Source organism: Schistocerca cancellata, chromosome 9 (assembly GCF_023864275.1).
Source record: "Schistocerca cancellata isolate TAMUIC-IGC-003103 chromosome 9, iqSchCanc2.1, whole genome shotgun sequence".
NCBI classification, from domain to species: domain Eukaryota; kingdom Metazoa; phylum Arthropoda; class Insecta; order Orthoptera; family Acrididae; genus Schistocerca; species Schistocerca cancellata.
This window is the reverse complement of record NC_064634.1, coordinates 118,191,549-118,211,990: the sequence shown is the minus strand read 5'-3', so window position 1 is coordinate 118,211,990 and position 20,442 is coordinate 118,191,549. Positions and strand designations below refer to the sequence as shown.

At 43.2% G+C, this 20,442-nt stretch overlaps 1 protein-coding gene across 1 annotated transcript in view; it reads right to left on the bottom strand.

Moving 5' to 3' along the window:
• Nucleotides 1-19,742, bottom strand: part of LOC126101219 (roundabout homolog 2-like) — a 348,383-nt gene extending 328,641 nt beyond the window's left edge. Inside the window, exon 1 of the mRNA XM_049911911.1 lies at nt 18,552-19,742. Within this exon, the coding sequence (XP_049767868.1) occupies nt 18,552-18,690 (139 nt within the window). The 5' untranslated portion in view covers nt 18,691-19,742. The remainder of the gene's footprint in view (nt 1-18,551) is intronic.
• Between the last annotated feature and the right edge of the window lie 700 nt (nt 19,743-20,442).

Genomic DNA, 20,442 nt, shown 5'->3' with positions numbered 1-20,442 from the left:
CCCTTAACGGCTAACTGTGTGGTGTGCAATGTTCAGTCAAGGAATAATCGGTGCGATATTCCTTGACGGCACGGTGACTACCGAACGGTACGTGAAGGTTTTGGAAAACGTTTTCATCCACATTATCCAAAGTGACTCTGATTTCGACAAGATGTGGTTCATGGAAGAAGGAGCTCGATCCCATCGAAGCAGGAGAGTGTTAGATGTCCTGCAGGAGCACACTGGGGACCGCATTCTGGCTCTGGGGTACCCAGAGGTCTCTGTCATACGCCTCGATTGGCCGCCATATTCTCCGGATCTGAACACTTGCGAGTTCTTTTTCTAGGGCTATATTGGCTGCCGACCACTTCCGGCGTAAGAAGTCACCCTCATTCTGCCAACGGCCATGTGAATGAGGGCGGAGGAGCGGTTCAGGGCACTCTCCTGTCCTAGGGGTGGGAAACTGCCCCTAACGGCGGAAGAATCAGAAATGATCAACGGCATGAGGATGCAGAAGGCAATGGAAACAACTGCATCAAAGACACGTAACGTGTATAACGTGTGTAACTGAAGAAGTGTCATCATGATCTCTCCATTGGCAAAAGATTCCCAAATAGTCCCCCATTCTGATCTCTGGGAGAGGACTGCCCAAGGGGAGGTCACTATGAGAAAAGGATTGAATAATCAACGAAAGGATAACGTTTAAGAGTCGGGTCGTAGAATGTCAGAAGCTTCAACGTGGTAGGGAAACTAGAAAACCTGAAAATGGAAATGCAAAGGCTCAGTCTGGTATAACGGGAGTAGGATTCGTTATGAATAGGAAGGTAGGGCAGAAAGTGTGTTAATGTGAACAGTTCAATGACGGGGTTGTTCTTGTCAGAATCGACAGCTAAGCAACACCGACAACGAAAGTTCAGGTACACAAGCCGACGGCGCAAGCTGAAGATGAAGAGACAGAGAAAGTGTATGAGGATATTGAAACGGTAAAACAGTATGCAAAGGATTCTGAAAATCTAACAGTCATGGGGGGCTGGAATGCAGTTGTAGGGGAAGGAGAAGACGAAAAGGTTACAGAAGAATATGGACTTGGGACAGGGAATGAAAGAGGAGAAATACTAATTGAGTTCTGTAACAAGTTTCAGCTAGTAATAACGTATACTCTGTTCAAAAACCATAAGAGGAGGAGGTATACTTGGAGAAGACCGGGTGATACGGTATGATTTCAGTTAGATTACATCATGGTTGGCCGCGCGGGATTAGCCGAGCGGTCTTATGCGCTGCAGTCATAGACTGTGCGGCTGATCCCGGCAGAGGTTCGAGTCCTCCCTCGGCCATGGGTGTGTGTGTTTGTCCTTAGGATAATTTAGGTTAAGTAGTGTGTAAGCTTCGGGACTGATGACCTTAGGAGTTAAATCCCATAAGATTTCACACACATTTGAACATTTATGAACATCATGGTTAGACAGAGATTCCGAAATCAGATACTGGATTGTAAAGTGTACCCAGGAGCAGACATAGACTCAGATCACAATATAAAAGTGATGAAGACAAGGCTGAAGTTCAAGACATTAGTCACGAAGAATCAATAAGTAAAGATGTACTAAGGAATGAGGAGATGCGGTTGAAGTTCTCTAAGGCTATAGATACATCAATAATGAATAGCTTAGTAGGCTGTACTGTTGAAGAGGAATGGACACTTCTCAAAAGGGCAATCACAGAAGTTGAGAAGGAAAATATAGTTACAAAGAAGCTAACTGCGAAGAAACCATGGGTAACAGAAGAAATACTTCAATTGATCGATGAAAGGACGAAGTACAAAAACGTTCCGCGAAACTCAGGAATACAGAAAAGCAAGTCACTGAGGAATGAAATAAATGTTAAGACGAAATGGCTGCAGCAAAAATGTGAAGACATCGAAAAAGAAATGATTGTCGGAAGGACAGACTCAACAGCATACAGGAAACTCAAAACACCTTCGGTGACATTAAAAGGGTGATAACATTAAGAGTGCAACGGGAATTCCACTGTTAAATGCAGAGGAGAGAGCGGATAGGTGGAAAGAATACATAGGAAGCCTCTATGAGGAGGAAGATTTGTCTGATGTGATAGAAGAAGAAACAGCAGTCGATTTAGAAGAGATAGGAGATCCAGCATTAGAATATGAATTTAAAATAGCTTTGGAAGACTTAAGATCAAATAAGGCAGAAGGGACAGATAACATTACATCAGAATTTCTAAAATCATTGGGGGAAGTGGCAAGAAAACGACAATTCAGGTTGGTGTGTAGAATATATGAGTGTGGCATAATACCATCTGACTTTCGTAAAACATCATCCACACAATTCCGAAGACGGCAAGACCTGACAAGTGCGAGAATTATCGCACAATCAGCTTAACAGCTTATGCATCCAAGTTGCTTACAAGAATAATACGCAGAAGAAGGGAAAAGAAAATTGAGGATGCGCTAGATGACTATCAGTTTGCCTTTAGGAAAAGTAAAGGCACAAGAGAGGCAATTCTGACGTTTCAGTCAATGATAGAAGCAAGACCAAAGAAAAATCAAGACACGTTCATAGGATTTGTCGACCTGGAAAAAGCGTTCGACAATGTAAGATGGTGCAAGATGTTCGAAATTCTGAAAAGTAGGGGTCAGCTATAGGAAGAGACGGGTCAAATACAATATGTACAACAGCCAAGAGGGAATAATAAGAATGGACAACCAAGAACGAAGTGCACGTATTTAAAAAGGTGTAAGACAAGGATGCAGCCTTTCGCCCCTACTGTTCAATCTGTACATCGAGGAAGCAATGATGGATATAAGAGAAAGGTTCAGGAGTGGAATTAATATTCAAGGTAAAAGTATATCAATGATACGATTCGCTGATGACATTGCTATCCTGAGTGAAAGTGAAGAAGAATTAAATGATCTGCTGAACGGAATGAACAGTCTAGTGAGTACAGAGTATGGATTGAGAGTAAATTGAAGAAAGACGAAGGTAATGAGAAGTAGTAAAAATGAGAACAGCGAGAAACTTAACATCAGGATTGATGGTCACGAAGCACATGAAGTTATGGCATTCTGCTACATAGGCAGTAAAAAACCAATGATGGACGGAGCAAGGAGGACATCAAAATCAGACTAGCATTGGCAAAAAGGGCATTCCTGGCCAAGAGAAGTCTACTAATATCAAATATCGGCCTTAATTTGAGGAAGAAATTTTTGAGAATGTACGTCTGGAGTACAGCATTGTATGGTAGTGAAACATGGACTGTGAGTAAACCGGAACTGAAGAGAATCGAAGCATTTGAGATGTGGTGCTACAGACGAATGTTGAAAATTAGGTTGACTGATAAGCTAAGGAATGAGGTGGTTCCGCGCACTATCGGAGAGGAAAGGAACATGTTGAAGACACTGATAAGGAGAAGGTACAGGATGATAGGACATCTGTTAAGACATGAGGGAATGACTTGCATGGTACTAGAGGGAGCTGTAGAGCGCAAAAACTGTAGAGGAAAACAGAGACTGGAATACATCCAGCAAGTAATTGAGGACGTAGGCACAGGAGAAGAATTCTTGGCAGGCCGCATCCAACTAGCCAGAAGACTGATGACCAAAAAAAGAAATTAAAAGTAATGTGTGCAGGAAAAACCCCAAAACTTTTGCCGAGCTGAAAGCAGATATTCAAAAGGTCATCGACAGCATCGATGTTCCGACACTTCAGCCGGTCATGCAGAATTTCGCTATTCGACTGCACCACATCATAGCTAATGACGGCAGGCGTATCAAACATGTCAAATCCGAATAGCTGTAGATACGTTTACCCACCCCCATGAACCATGGACCTTGCCGTTGGTGGGGAGGCTTGCGTGCCTCAGCGATACAGATAGCCGTACCGTAGGTGCAACCACAACGGAGGGGTATCTGTTGAGAGGCCAGACAGAAGTGTGGTTCCTGAAGAGGGGCAGCAGCCTTTTCATTGGTTGCAAGGGCAACAGTCTGGATGATTGACTGATCTGGCCTTGTAACACTAACCAAAACGGCTTTGCTGTGCTGGTACTACGAACGGCTGAAAGCAAGGGGAAATTACAACTGTAATTTTTCCCGAGGGCTTGCAGCTTTACTGTGTGGTTAAATGATGATGGCGTCCTCTTGGGTAAAATATTCCGGAGGCAAAATAGTCCACCATTCGGATCTCCGGGCGGGGACTACTCAAGAGGATGCCGTTATCAGGAGAAAGAAAACTGGCGTTCTACGGATCGGAGCATGGAATGTCAGATCCCTTAATCGGGCAGGTAGGTTAGAAAATTTAAAAAGGGAAATGGATAGGTTAAAGCTAGATATAGTGGGAATTAATGAAGTTTGGTGGCAGGAGGAAGAAGACTTCTGGTCAGGTGACTACAGGGTTATAAACACAAAATCAAATAGGGGTAATGCAGGAGTAGGTTTAATAATGAATAGGAAAATAGGAATGAGGGTAAGCTACTACAAACAGCACAGTGAACGCATTATTGTGTCCAAGATAGATACGAATCCCACGCCTACTACAGTAGTACAAGTTTATATGCCAACTAGCTCTGCAGTTGACGAAGAAATTGAAGAAATGTATGATGAAATAAAAGAAATTATTCAGATAGTGAAGGGTGACGAAAATTTAATAGTCATGGGTGACTGGAATTCGGTAGTAGGAAAAGGGAGAGAAGGAAATGTAGCAAGTGAATATGGATTGGGGCTACGAAATGAAAGAGGAAGCCGCCTTCTAGAATTTGGCACAGAGCATAAGTTAATCATAGCTAACACTTGGTTCAAGAATCATAAAAGAAGGTTGTATACATGGAAGAATCCTGGAGGTACTAAAAGGTATCAGATAGATTATATAATGGTAAGACAGAGATTTAGGAACCAGGTTTTAAATTGTAAGACATTTCCAGGAGCAGATGTGGACTCTGACTACAATCTATTGGTTATGATCTGTAGATTACAACTGAAGAAACTGCAAAAAGGTGGGAATTTAAGGAGATGGGACCTGGATAAACTGACTAAACCAGAGGTTGTACAGAGTTTCAGGGAGAGCATAAGGGATCAATTGACAGGAATGGGGGAAAGAAATACAGTAGAAGAAGAATGGGTAGCTCTGAGGGATGAAGTAGTGAAGGCAGCAGAGGATCAAGTAGGTAAAAAGACAAGGGCTAGTAGAAATCCTTGGGTAACAGAAGATATATTGAATTTAATTGATGAAAGGAGAAAATATAAAAATACGGTAAATAAGGCAAGGAAAAAGGAATACAAACGTCTCAAAAATGAGATCGACAGGAAGTGCAAAATTGCTAAGCAGGGATTGCTAGAGGACAAATGTAAGGATGTAGAAGCGAGTATCACTAGGGATAAGATAGATACTGCCTACAGGAAAATTAAAGAGACCTTTGGAGATAAGAGAACCACTTGCATGAACATCAAGAGCTCAGATGGAAACCCAGTTCTAAGCAAAGAAGGGAAAGCAGAAAGGTGGAAGGAGTATATAGAGGGTCTATACAAGGGCGATGTACTTGAGGACAATATCATGGAAAAGGAAGAGGATGTAGATGAAGAGGATGTAGATACGATACTGCGTGAAGACTTTGACAGAGCACTGAAAGACCTGAGTCGAAACAAGGCCCCCGGAGTAGACAACATTACGTTAGAACTACTGGCGGCCTTGGGAGAGCCAGTCCTGACAAAACTCTACCATCTGGTGAGCAAGATGTATGAAACGGGCGAAATACCCTCAGACTTCAAGAAGAATATAATAATTCCAATCCCAAAGAAAGCAGGTGTTGACAGATGTGAAAATTACCGAACTATCAGTTTAATAAGTCACAGCTGCAAAATACTAACGCGAATTCTTTACAGACGGATGGAAAAACTAGTAGAAGCCGACCTCGGGGAAGATCAGTTTGGATTTCGTAGAAATTTTGGAACACGTGCGGCAATACTGACCCTACGACTTATCTTAGAAGCTAGATTAAGGAAGGGCAAACCTACGTTTCTAGCATTTGTAGACTTAGAGAAAGCTTTTGACAATGTTTGGAATACTGTCTTTCAAAATATGAAGGTGGCAGGGGTAAAATTTGTACAGAAACCAGATGGCAGTTATAAGAGTCAAGGGATATGAAAAGGAAGCAGTGGTTGGGAAGGAGTGAGACAGGTTTGTAGTCTCTCCCCGATATTATTCAATCTGTATATTGAGCAGGCAATGAAGGAAACAAAAGAAAAATTCGGAGTAGTTATTAAAATCCATGGAGAAGAAATAAAAACTTTGATGTTCAAAATGGTTCAAATGGCTCTGAGAACTATGGGACTTAACATCTGTGGTAATCAGTAACCTAGAACTTAGAACTACTTAAACCTAACTATCCTAAGGACATCACACACATCCATGCCCGAGGCAGGATTCGAACCTGCGACCGCAGCAGTCGCGCGGTTCTGGACTGAGTGCCTTGAACCACTCGGCCACCGTGAGGTTCGCCGATGACATTGTAATTCTGTCAGAGACAGCAAAGGAGTTGGTAGAGCAGTTGAACGGAATGGATAGTGTCTTGAAAGGAGGGTATAAGATGAACATCAACAAAAGCAAAACGAGGATAATGGAATGTAGTCGAATTAAGTCGGGTAATGCTGAGGGAATTAGATTAGGAAATGAGACACTTAAAGTAGTAAAGTAGTTTTGCTATTTGGGGAGCAAACTAACTGATGATGGTCGAAGTAGAGAGTATATATAATGTAGACTGGCAATGGCAAGGAAAGCGTTTCTGCAGATGAGAAATTTGTTAACATCGAGTATAGATTTAAGTGTCAGGAACTCATTTTTGAAAGTATTTGTATGGAGTGTAGCCGTGTATGGAAGTGAAACATGGACGATAAATAGTTTGGATAGGAAGAGAATAGAAGCTTTTGAAATGTGGTGCTACAGAAGAATGCTGAAGATTAGATGGGTAGATCACATAACTAATGAGGAAGTATTGAATAGGATTGGGGAGGAGTTTGCGGCACAACTTGACTAGAAGAAGGGATCGGTTGGTAGGACATGTTCTGAGGCATCCAGGGATCACCAATTTAGTATTGGAGGCCAGCGTGGAGGGTAAAAATCGTAGAGGGAGACCAAGAGATGAATACACTATGCAGATTCAGAAGGATGTAGGTTGCGGTAGGTACTGGGAGATGAAGAAGCTTGCACGGTATAGAGTAGCATGGAGAGCTGCATCAAACCAGTCTCAGGACTGAAGACCACAACGACAACAACGTTCACATGTTTAATAAAGTGTGTGCACGACGTAGTTTGTAGCTAATTTAAATTCTTTGTAGCTAATTTAAATTCTCTATTTTCATATTCTTCAGTAATTGTCACCGTGTATATTTATATAGATGAAACATTTTCGAGGACTGCTGTAAATTGATTTTAATATTTGTTATCTAGTCAGAAAATGCCTAATAATTATTTTGACATGTACATACTTTGGAGGCGTTAATGTGTCTGTAACGAAAGTACCAGAAAACATGACGTGAGGATGAAATGCCACTGCTAAATGGTGATTAACCATTAAAATAAATTATAGAAACAAATGATAAGCTACACAACTTGCTGTTAGCCCATAAATGCAAGCTGCGATGACGAAATGAATACAGAAATAGGTCACTTTTTTGCGGCAGGGATATAACGGAAACGATTCTCAGTGCGCAGTTTCTGTCTGACGCAGTATATATGTTTTCTCATACTGGCAGTTGAGTAGATAAGAATACAATCATTTTGTTTGCATTGGAACAAATTTGTATGCTTTTTCTGAAGCGTGGGCTATAGCGTGAAACTTATTCTAGATATCACTCCTGCTCTAATGGAGAACATTTGCAGTTGCGTATTTTGCACGAATTAATGTTTATCTCACCAAACACAGCTTCGTTAAAATCCATCCGATCACTACAGTCGGTGATTTCGCCTTGACAGTGTTTACTTTTCAGCGTCAAGATCGTGTACACATCTCCGGCACAAACTAGCCATTCACTTCTACGTGTGTCAATAAGAGAGAAAGTGTCGGCAAGAATGAAGCGACAGCAGCAGCAGATTCTTCAAACTCGCTGATAGAAGGAAGCCCTGTAGTACTGACGTAACAGCAGCGATTGATCTGTGAAGCATGACACCCAAATATTAGACTTATCTTCGCTGCGTTTCTGATCTCTACAGCACACCGCCCTCCAGCCCGTTGTCAGTTTGCGTGAGCTGGAGCCACTACCACTCGGTAAAGTAGTTCCTCAGTTGGCATTAGACGGCTACGCACCCTCCAGTTGCAGTCCTCACACCATGAAAAAATTCCTAGCAATATCGGGGATCGAACCCGAGTCCTCCTTATGGCATTCAGCCGCCCTGAGCACTCATTTACGGAGGCAGACTGGATACACAGCTTGCTTAGTTCATAATCAATACCTTTCAGACAGCGGAGGCAGGTGAACGATTAGTTTTCGACAACGTAGATTTCTGGAAGGCGTTAGACACTGTACTTCTTCGTAGACTGCTTATCAAAGTGCAGTCACATGGAGTTTCTTCACAAATATGTGAACAGCTAAATGAATATTTAACTAACAGAATCCAGTACGCTATACTAGACTGTGAACGTTCTACATAAACGAACGTAATATAGGATGTGCTCCAAGGAAGCTTAGCAAGAACTCTTTGTTCTCTACATACATAAATGATTTATTACACAGCATCGTCACCAACATCCGATTGTTCACAGGCGATGAGGTCCTCTAAAGCAGGCTTTTCTAAACTGTGTTCCGTGGAACACCGGTGTTACGTGGGAAGTCAATAAGTGCTCCGCGGAGAAGTATTAATAACATGTCGTCTACATCTACATATCACAACCACAGGTGGAAGCACAAGCGGCCAAAGACACTGCTAGCTAGGGCATAGCCACCTATGGTAAACTAACATACGCAAACAGCGACAAACGTCGGTAAGCCCCTACATATCAGCAACACTGACTGGCAACTACCAGCTGCTATTAGAGCCGACCAACAGGCCACAGCAGGGACACCGACGAGCTCGCCCACAGACGCACAAACAATTTGCCAACATTCCCTCACACCGTGCTTCCGGTATATGACCTATCGGACACAAGATCGATAACATACCTAACTGTTGCAGGTTGCTGACGCTGAATGAGGACTCTGTACCAGCACCCAGCGACAGCCGCCGAGCAGCACAAACGCACAACGTCAAGGTATCGACATGCATGATACCCACTACTAACAAAGCCTATCCTTGCACGACCTATCGCAGGCAGCAAGACAACCGCTACTGCTCTTACCACCAGACCTAACTATCGCAGAGGTTTTTTTTCCCTTGGCTCTTGCCTTGGCACTTTTTTTCCTCTGTCCTTCAAACCGCTACCCTTCGTCCGATTTTAACCAATCTATCTTCAGATGAGCGCGTATTAATGGTTAACCCTAACCAGACGTACGCAAACATCGCAGTACCCACATCCTGCGACACCTCACTTTAGTGAATACTAACCCTTATGCAGAGATGGCAGTAGACCTTTTGTGTTGGCCATCATGCCGGTGTGGGCGTGGAGGGGCTCCACCTCTTATAAAAAAAAAGTCTTCATCTACACGGTTACTCTGCAATTCACACTTAAGTGCCTGGCAGAGGGTTCATCGAACCATTTTCATACTACTACTCTACCATTCCACTCTCGAATGGCGCGTTGGAAAAAGGAACATCTAAATCTTTCCGTTCAAGCTTTGAATTCTCTTATTTTATTATGATGATCTATTCTCCCTACGTAGGTGGTTGTCAACAAAATATTTTCGCATTCGGAAGAGAAAGTTGGTGATTGAAGCTTCGTAAATAGATCTCGCCGCAAAGAAAACCGCCTTGGTTTGAGTGACTGCCACCCCAACTCGCGTATCATATTAGTGACACTCTCATCCCTAATGCGCGATAACACGAAACGAGCTGCCCTTCTTTGCACTTTTTCTATATCCTCCGTCAATCCTACCTGGTAAGGATCCCATACTGCGGAGCAACATTTCAACAGAGGACGGAAAAGTGTAACTTTAGTGGGTTTGTCGCATCTTCTAAGCGTTCTGCTAACAAAGCGCAGTCTTTGTTTCGCCTTCCCCACAATATTATCTATGTGGTCTTTCCAATTTAACTGCTTGTGATTGTAATTCCTAGGTATTTAGTCGAACTCCCTTAGATTTGTGCGATTTATCGTATACCCAAAATTTATCGGACTTCTTTTAGTTCCCGTGTGGATGACCTCGCACTTTTCTTTTCGCACCATACACAAATTCTCTCCACATAATTTAGAAATTGGAACTGATCGTCTGATGATTTTACTAGACGGTAAATTACAGCGTCATCTGCAAACAATCTAAGGGGGCTACTCAGATTATCACCTAGATCATTTATGTAAATCAGGAACAGCAGAGGGCCTATGACACTACTTTGCGGAACGCCAGATATCACTTCTGTTCTACTGGATGATTTACCGTCATCACTACGAACTGTGACCTCTCTGAGGGGAAATCACGAATCCAGACACACAATTGAGACGATACTCCATTTGCAAGCAATTTGGTTAATAGTCGTGTGTGAGGCACGGTATCAAAAGACTTCTGGAAATCTAGGAATATGGAATCGACATTTCGCTAAATTAATTATGTTTTAAAAGTTTTATTATGATTTCTGTATTATCAATTGTGATATAAAATTGAAGTGATCACTGAATAAAACAAGATTTTCGGAGTTTTTAAAAATTTTGTTAACCTTCAAAGTAATGTGTTCCTTCAGAGTATCAGGACTGTGAAAGTGCTGTGTCAAAGGCAAGCTTTGGAAACCCCCGCTCTGCAAGAAAGTACCGTCTATGGATGACTTTGAGGAAATGCAGAACGACTTGGGCAAAATTTGCTCTTGTACTTAACGGGAGCTCTCTTTAACTGAGCATAAATACAAGAATGTGCCTGTTACAAAGTGAAAGAATCAGATGGTATCTGATTATAAGAATGGGGTGTATATCTTATATACTTAAGTCGTATAAGATTTAAGGGTAATTTTAACATAATGGCAAAACGAATCATTGGCAGAAACATATCACCATCTTCGTTACTGTGGGAATCACTTGAAAACACTGCTGCCTTACGCTTCTTTACAGGTCTAATTATATCACGGTCACTGGAATCGTTCTCGGAACCGTAAAACCATTCACTGACAGTCATCCAAACTTCCATTCTCACTACGAACGTACGAAGAATCATCGCCAAATGTCCCCGAAAGTATCTCAAAATTTTTAATTTCCTTCCGTTTTCTGAATAGGGAAATCTATAAAAGCGGGAGATACTTCAATAAGACAATAGTAACTTGAAAAGATCGCATTAATTGATATTCATTATTGACTACTGGTTTCGACAGATGAATCTGTCATCTTCCGATCGTCAAAAAATTTTTGGTTATAAATCGTGTTCCATTATGAGGGACACAGTTTATAACAAAAAATATTGAAGATCAGAAGATGTCAGTTTCACCTGTCGAAAGCGGTCGTTAAAAACAAGTATTAATTAATATAGTAATATGCCATTTACATTGTATACACGCTCACGTAGAGAAGTTAGTAATGATGAAAAAATACGTGTATGGATGAAAGGACGGTGTACTCGCAGAAAATGTAACTGTCACTAGAGACATTACATTGTACTATAATTATTAATAAAGTGTGATCCATGACCTCTGTAACCTGGGAGCGTACATCGCGAACCGGGGGCTCAAGGATGCAACAATTTGAAAAAATTCGAAAACATAGTTCCGCACCGCCCGCTGAGCGCCTAGCGAGTCGGTGACGCATTTTCGATTGAGTATAGGTATCTCTTTCCACTTCCTCATTTCGAGGAACTTCAAAAACATGGCAACTATAGGAAATACCAAAATACATTTAAAATACAAAACAGGGAAAAAGTACATGAAGCAATCAAGTTTGATACACTGACTACTGGTGTAAGCACATAACCGACGAAGTAGTTAAAGTATATCACAAATATCATCTACAGACAGAGGGTAGAAAACACGAGTTATCGCAAGATCCGTAACGGATGTCGCACGAAGCAATGATAAATTCGGGATTCGTTCGCAGTGCCTTGAGAAGCTATGTGAAGTAGGACTTTCAAAATCAGTATTAGGGAAAATGAATGGAAGGATTATGCTGTCGTGTCACATTAACTTGTCCAAAGCTGCGAGACGTGCAAGAACAGAGTCAGTGAGGTTCTCTAAGGTACCGACAGGTATGTGGCGTCCTGCCGTCTGCAATGCCGTGATCAGCTGCCCTAGGTTTCTCGGTTGAGGATCCATGACGCGTACAGTTTGATCGAAATGGTCCCATAGATTCTCGACTGGACCTACGTCCGGGGAGTTTGGTGCCCAGGGGATTGCGGTAAATTTATCCTGGACCTCTTCAAATGACGCACGTACACTTTGAGCTGCGTGACATGTTGCGTTGTCCTGATGATAGATACCATCGTGCCGAGGAAAAACAAACTGCGTGTAGCGGTGGACATGGTCCCCGAGGGTGGACGCATATTTGGGTTGATCCACTGCGCCTTCCAAAACGACGTCACCCAGGGGACGCCCTCCAGCCTGGACCCTTTCGACGGACGACTCTCGCAGGGTGTTCCGCTTTCAGACGTTTCACGCCGTACACACCAACGGCCACCTGTCCGATGCAGCATAAGATGAGATTCATCTGAGAAGGCCACTTACCACCACACAACGGACGCGCACGTGATGGCGTGCCTTTTCCAGTCTTCGTCACCGATAATCAGCAGTCAGCGTGAATGCAGGAACCATGCACCTGCTTTGGAGGCCCATACGTTGAACGGTCGTTGAGGAGACTCTGTTGGTAGCATCGTCGTTCAATTGGGCGGTCAGTTTCTCAACAGTTGCACGTGTATTCGCTCGCACACATCTCCGCTCGTATACGTCACCCCTGTCTTCTATGGCCCGTAGCGCTCACAGTTGCACTGTTTTGCCATGCACGGTATACTTTAACCACGGCGATACGCGAGCAGTTTACGAACTTCGGAAATGCTTCCACCTTTGGCCTGGAAGCCAATGATCATGCTCTTTTGGACTTTGGATAAGGCGGTCCGTTTCTGCTTCACAACAGCGACTACACTTTTTTCTGAGTCCCTCCAGCACGCTTTACGTAGCCTCCCCTGCCAGTGCTGCCACCTGCCGTTTGTGACTGGTTATTGCTTGATGACATCGAACACAGGCGTTGGTCACACTAACGTGACTGGATCGTGTATATTTGTTGGAAGATTCTGGGAAAGTGCTCTGCAACTGCAAAGGATACAGCACGCAACAGCTCAGTGCGACCAGTTTCAGAGTTATGAGTCTTTATCGAGAGGCATGACAACAGTCATCAAACGATTTCGGAGACTCGTTGCTGTGTCGGTAACAGGCCGGTATAGACCATATGAAAGTGTTCGGGAACTTAAATGGTTCAAATGGCTCTGAGCACTATGGGACTTAACGTCTGAGGTCATCAGTCCCCTAGAACTTAGAACTACTTGAACCTAACTAACCTTAGGACATCACACACATACATGCCCGAGGCAGTATTCGAACCTGCGACCGTAGCAGTCGCGCGGTTCCGGACTGAAGCCCCTAGAACCGCTCGGTCACAGCGGCCGCCCGGTATTTTAAATACCAGTCTATGGTGACAAAAGACGACGTAGTTATCGCGAAAACCCATTGCATGAATTTTGACAGTGTGCGTTTGACTGTTCAACCATTCTGTTATCACGTACGAATACATCGTGTAGCGCTCTAGAGTATAAGTGCGTACAGAGACACGTAGTCATCGGTCTATCCCCGAGCACGCGAACGGAATAGAACAAAGAGGCGCCAATATTATTACCAGAATGAAAAGTGCTCCTATCGCTGTACAAAAATAAGGTGAATGTGTCCTGGGCAGACTTAGGAATTTAAAAGAAGGGAACTAGCTTTTCAACTTATCTGGCAACTTCAGAGACATTTATGTCAAGACATCTTGACATCTTCGCGCTTTTTCACTTTTTACTGTTAGTCGTGTAATACAATGCGTCGTACCAAGTAAACTAACATGATACATATCATGTCGCATAGCTTTACACGCACCACATATCACCCAACATGGTGTTTGTCATGTCGTGTAGTATGACACAACGTGTCATTAAAGTGTACGATGCATGCATGCTCACACTGGGTTATTTCCTGTTACAGAAGCACCACCACTCTCGGATACTTCCTACTGTCGATGCATCTCACTCTCTAGAAGCACATAAATCTGTGTCTATTTGTTCTTACACCCGTGACACGGGGTGGGTCTAAGATAGCTCACTGAGTTGGGAAATCAGGGTTAAAAGTAGGGTTAACTCGCAAAAGAGCGTGAATGTATCACGATATTTTGATTTCAATGTCTTTAAGGCCTCCAGCTAAGTCGAAAAATTAGTTCCCTTGCTTTACATCCTTAAATCTGCCCAGGACGTATTCGCCTTTTTTTTCTGCTACGGTAGGAGCATATTTCAACCTGATTCCGACCTTTTACTCTGTCATAATTTTGACATTGGGCCGTCGTGGCTTGGCAACCGGTGTAGACTTTTCTTGACTCAGGGGACGACTGACCCGGTATAGATTTTTTTTTAAATTGTCTTTCGAGCCATGTTGCTTATACCGTGGGGAAAGCTTTCACAAAACAACTGGACGGCCATTAATTACATGTATTTCTCTACCTTCTTGTAAAATTCGAACCGATTGGCACAAATTTGAAACAAATAAGTGGTACAAGTAAAAAAAGGATGAAACGTCTTTTTTGCACGTAAAAGCCAACTGAGGCTAAATTTTTTAAAGCGTTTTCAATTTTATCCCAAGCATGCATTTTTTTATTTATCTGATTCACGTTAAACAGTTTCTGAGCATTCATTTCACATAGAACAATTTTTTTTTGTGCTACATTGATCTCGGCTTCATACCATCGTATCTCAACAATGAAAAAAGATCGTTGGTTAAAAAAGTTTCGTTTTGACTTTATCCATGTATCTACCTGCGTCCAAAGTTTGAACCGATTCGTATGAGTTTAAAGTATAGAACTGGCGCGCTTTAGACACCTCCCAGAAAAAACCGTTCACGTGAAATCGAAACGAAGAAGATTTTTTTCAAACGGTACAAATATCTTAGCCCGAAGCCCGAATCACCGGTGGACCACATCTGAAACTTAATCGATTGACACAATTTCCCTGAGCGTAAGCTCAGATTCTTCGTTGAAACCTTGATTAACATACTACGTACATAAGACAGATGTTCGAACGGTATACCAATGGCGACTCTTCCAGGCCATACTAAAAGCTGCCCACGGAAACATCCGTCAGCAGCAATCTATGGTTTATACGTAAGTGGAACGACAAGTTTTAGGCTATCAGGCGTTATAATGCTACTAGTTATTGCTTTCTCCACTAGATAGCACCTCCAGTCAGTCAAGATTCTGTATTATCGGCCAATTATAGTGGTTTTCCTTGTTTTTACACCTGAGGGTGCAAATTACAACACTCGTTGTCCAGGAAAGAAAGTGCGCTACTTCTCGGATTATATTAGAGCTTGCTCATGAGTTGTTCGTAAAGGGTTACTGTATTTAACTCAACAATTGCTCCACTAGTCCAGATCCGTTTGACGAAGTTACGATTAAGAACAGCCATGTTTGTCGGCACAATGAGCCAAAACAGAAAGAAGTTCTCTGACATCCTGAAAAATGAAAAACTGCGGATGTGCGAATGCATAAAAAATGTTGAAATAGAAAGACTTCTTGATGGTTGGCACGTTCCAGGACAATATATTTCAGGAAAGAAATTCAAATAATAGCATCGTGCACAAACAAAGTGTTGTCTTGGACTACTAGAAAAATATGGCAGACGTTAATAGGAGCCATTCCCAGTTCAAAAGCTACCAAATGGTCACATGCAGACCGGAGAAAATATTATCGTGATATTTTATGCCATTTATTGGTTGGCTGCTTGGTTCAAAAAATGGCTCTGAGCACTATGGGACTTAACATCTGAGGTCATCAGTCCCCTAGAACTTGGAACTACTTCAGCCTAACTAACCTAAGGACATCACACACACCCATGCCCGAGGAAGGTTGGCTGCTTGACTTGCGGGAGGGGACCAAACAGCGAGGTCATCAGTGCCATAGGATTGGGGCCGAATGGGGAAGGAAGTCGGCCGTGCCCTTTCAAAGGAGCCATCCCGGCGTTTCCTGAAGCGATTTAGGGAAATCGCGGAAAGCCTGACTCAGGATAACAGGACGCACGTTTGAACCGTCGCCCTCCCAAATGAGAATCCTGTTCGCTAACCACTGCACCACCGCACTCGGTCGTCATTTCTTGGAGGGTGCATTCTTTAATGTATGTACTGTGGCCAAAAAAAAAAAAATGGCGGTGAAAAAGTCAGATCGGAGTTTGTCATCAACAGTCTTGCGAAACAGCTGATAGTATCCTCTGCACAACAAATGTGATCAATTAGACACACCCCTTGAACACCAACAGCGACTCGTCTTAACAACCATATATTTTTACAGTTTTTGCCACTCACAGTGAAGAAAAGACCAAAAAGAAGGCGTGGAGTACGTACGAGAAAGGTCTTCGTAAAAAGGTATTTTACTGGTGGGCAGTTTGTGAAGTTCTTCTTTCTACAGACGATGTTTTAAAGTATTTCTCACAGTAAACGACCTATAATTATGTGAAATATAATTTCATTCTCTTCTTTAATACATTCCATTCTATCGTAGTTCACTTCAGTTTTGCTCAATAATCTTTTGATGACGATGATGATGAATTAGATTAGTGGTGCTAAGCGGCGAGGTTACCAGTGTCTTTGTTTGAAATGAATACAGTCGATGGTGGTGAAAAGCGATTCAAAATAACAATACATTTGAAAACCATGGTGTACTCTCATACACGTATGGAAAATACAATCCTGCTTTTGTAAGATTAATAAAAGACCAGCCATAACAGACAAAATACAGCAGAAATATTAGGTAAAATCAAGGATAAAATATCGGGACAGACACGGGGAAACAGGGTAGCCGCGCGGGATTAGCCGAGCGGTCTGAGGCGCTGCAGTCATGGGCTGTACGGCTGGTCCCGGAGGAGGTTCGAGTCCTCCCGCGGGCATTGGTGTGTGTGTTTGTCCTTAGGATAATTTAGGTTAAGTAGTGTGTAATAGGATAATTTAGGTTAAGTAGTGTGTAAGCTTAGTGACTGATGACCTTAGCAGTTAAGTCCCATAAGATTTCACACACATTTTTGAAACAGGGTACTACTTAAAAATAATAGATGGATGAGCCACTACGCGACAGAATAAAACCTCGCGCGCAGTGTATTGGGAACAAGTCCTGACATCACACAAAATCATAAAGCACGATCAACGTTCGCCTCATTATCAGTTGAAATAGAGAGCAGCTACTGTGGTAGACACAGACCAGCCCTCAGGTCGACATATAAAACAAATTCGATTATATCGTATCGATAGCTGTGTTTGACTTGTATAACACACTGGTGTCTCCTCGCGACGTAAGAGAAAGCAAAGCCACGTGCGGGGACGTCCCACTGCAAACCTCATAAGGTGTACTTCTTCGGTGCATCCTACTCGAAAGGAGGCAAGTCAGCCAGCGGTAGGGGATATTAGTCCCCTGCATAGGTTGCACACGTAGCTGGGCGCGAACTGCTGTTTGCTGATTAATAAGAATTATAGCAGCTAAGATCCCGTTTCGAAATATTTCCATTTCCTGAAAGTCCGTTTTCAACAGCGTCTGTCATCTTCGAATCTTCTGGAAATCATATTACTGTGCATGAATCGCACAACCATAACGAGGGCACACTCCATTTATAAAACAAAGGTGCCACAGTTACGTATTTGACTAGCTGAAAGTTTTATAAACGGCGTGCGCTCTTGCTATGGGTGTGTGATTTGTACGCAGTAATATTTCCTGTAGGTCCAAAGATGTCAGCTAGAACCTGTGGCAAACGCTCACTGAGGGAACAAAAATATTTCAAGACACAATTTTGGCTGAAAATAAATAAATAAGCAAAAATTATTCATCACCTACTTCAGTGGTTAAAAGCTGTTACTGAGGAACGTGGAATCCCAGGTAATTACGCAACTAATTCGTGATTTAAGTAATGAAAACTGCACCAGTTACTTATCCTTTGATGCTTAGCACAACGCGTTTCGAGAATTTATTCTCATTTCCAAGTGAATTTGTTTATATGAATATATTTGGACTGCAGCTGGATAATTGGAGAAAATGAATCTAGTCCGATTTTCCGACTGCAGTCTAATTTCAAAATGACGCAAGAGAGGCAGAAAATGAATCCTGTTCGATTTTCCGATTGCATCCTGACTTCAAAAAGACGCAAGAGAGGCAGAAAATCACACATGCAAACAGCAGAAAAAAAGAGCACTCAAACTGTACCGCGTGTCTTAATCTTTTGCCTTGTATCTTTATTTTCCTACCTTGCGCTGGGGTTGTTGGCTCCGCGACAACTGCCGCAGCTGCCGCAGCCAGAAGCAGCGCTACAGCGCACCAGGGCAGTGGGCGCCGGTGCTGCTTCCAGAAGGACGCCGAAGGTCGCCGCTGAAGACTGGAGGACATTTCTGCGGATGAACTCTGTTGGCTGTGTTCACAATGCACCGCACGTCGGTCCCCGTCACTGGCTGTGTCCCGCACGATCGCTAGGAACGGACAGGCCGTCCGTCAAGCGTGGAGCCTCTCCAGCTGCGATGCATTGTCTCTCCAGACTGCAGCCGACGCTGATTTTGCTCAACAAAAGCTCTTCAGAAAATCCGCTGATATCTTCAGTTCATTACAGCTGCGTCACAGAAATATTCTCGGTTTGAAACAGAGATGTGTTCTGACTTGATTGCAGCGAAGGCAGTTCTTCGTGCATGAATTGTTATTCAGAACGCGTAAAATTGCACGGAGACTAGAGTGGCATTATGTTCGACTATACTGGTGTTTCAGACTCGAACATGAGTTGCTGCAACTGACAAATTTGAGGACTGTAATATCCAATTCTTAAATTTTGCACTTGTGTCAGAACTCCCTCTTTGATAGTGAGTAATCCCTCTCGGCTGATTCAGAATAGAGCGGATTTTACTTTCGATGGAATGCTGATGAATAATCCAACTGGCTTCCTAATAAAACCACCATAAAACTATTTCCTGACTGTTTTTTAAAAGATTCTCTGCAGAAATGTACGGCATATTACTGGTCTAGTTAAATACAGAGAGCGTAATAAATTTTAAGAGTGTGATCAGTCTCTGGTAAGAGATATGTCAGATTGAATTCTACCTATTTGCAAAACAATTTATTTTTGTGTGCATCAGTTCAATTTTCTCCAACAGGCTTCAAGTCGTAGAGCGTAAGGGCTAACTAACTAGCTTCGTAACGACGGGTACTTAGTTATGTTTCGAAACAACGCGTTGACGCCAAAACCAGGAAACAACAGTCAGTTGCAACAATGCTCTGTGGGCATTAACACGCATTCAGCTCAGCAGTCCATCTATTAAGATAGTATGAGAGGCTGCACGTGTGTTTGGATCACTTGATACGAACTCGGCGACCACCACAGCCCGCGACACGACCACACTTCCCGAGCTGGGTGGCGGCTGCTTCCTCACCGCCGCACGACCCTAGCGCGCGCGTTGCTCGTGCGCAACTGAGCTGCCGGCTGTGCGGGGTTGGAGTGTTTCGCCGGAGAGCCAGACGCGATGGTGGGGGTGACACGGCGCGGACGGACTCGAACACATGCGAAGACAGCCGACATCCTGCCGGCTCGGAACAGCGGCGCGGTGAGAAGTTCCTGTCGTGTAACTCGCAGCTTTGCGGTGTGGATGGTTCTCTTAGGCCACTAATCAATACCGGAATAAAAATAAGGTTGCAGTTATTTGACGAGACCGGCAGGACCGAATAATGACTGATATATTTTGTCACACGTCTCTCCCCCCCCCCCCCCCCGCCGCAAAGTAGAGCGTGGTGGGAAAGGGGTGGGGAGGGGCGAGGGAGCGTAGAGCGTTCAAGAGGGGATAGGCTTTATTTGTGTTACAAAATTCACGTGCATTTCTAGCAATAATTAATTGCCTATGACTATACTAAACTGCAGATCTACACGACTGCCCACTAAAATTGCTACACCACGAAGATGACGTGCTACAGAAGCGAAATTTAACCGACAGGAAGAAGATGCTGTGATATGCAAATGATTAGCTTTTCAGAGCATTCACACAAGGTTGACACCGATGGCGACACCTACAACGTGCTGACATGAGGAAAGTTTCCAACTGGTTTCTCATACACAAACAGCAGTTATCGGCGTTGCCTGGTGAGACGGTGTTGTGATGCCTC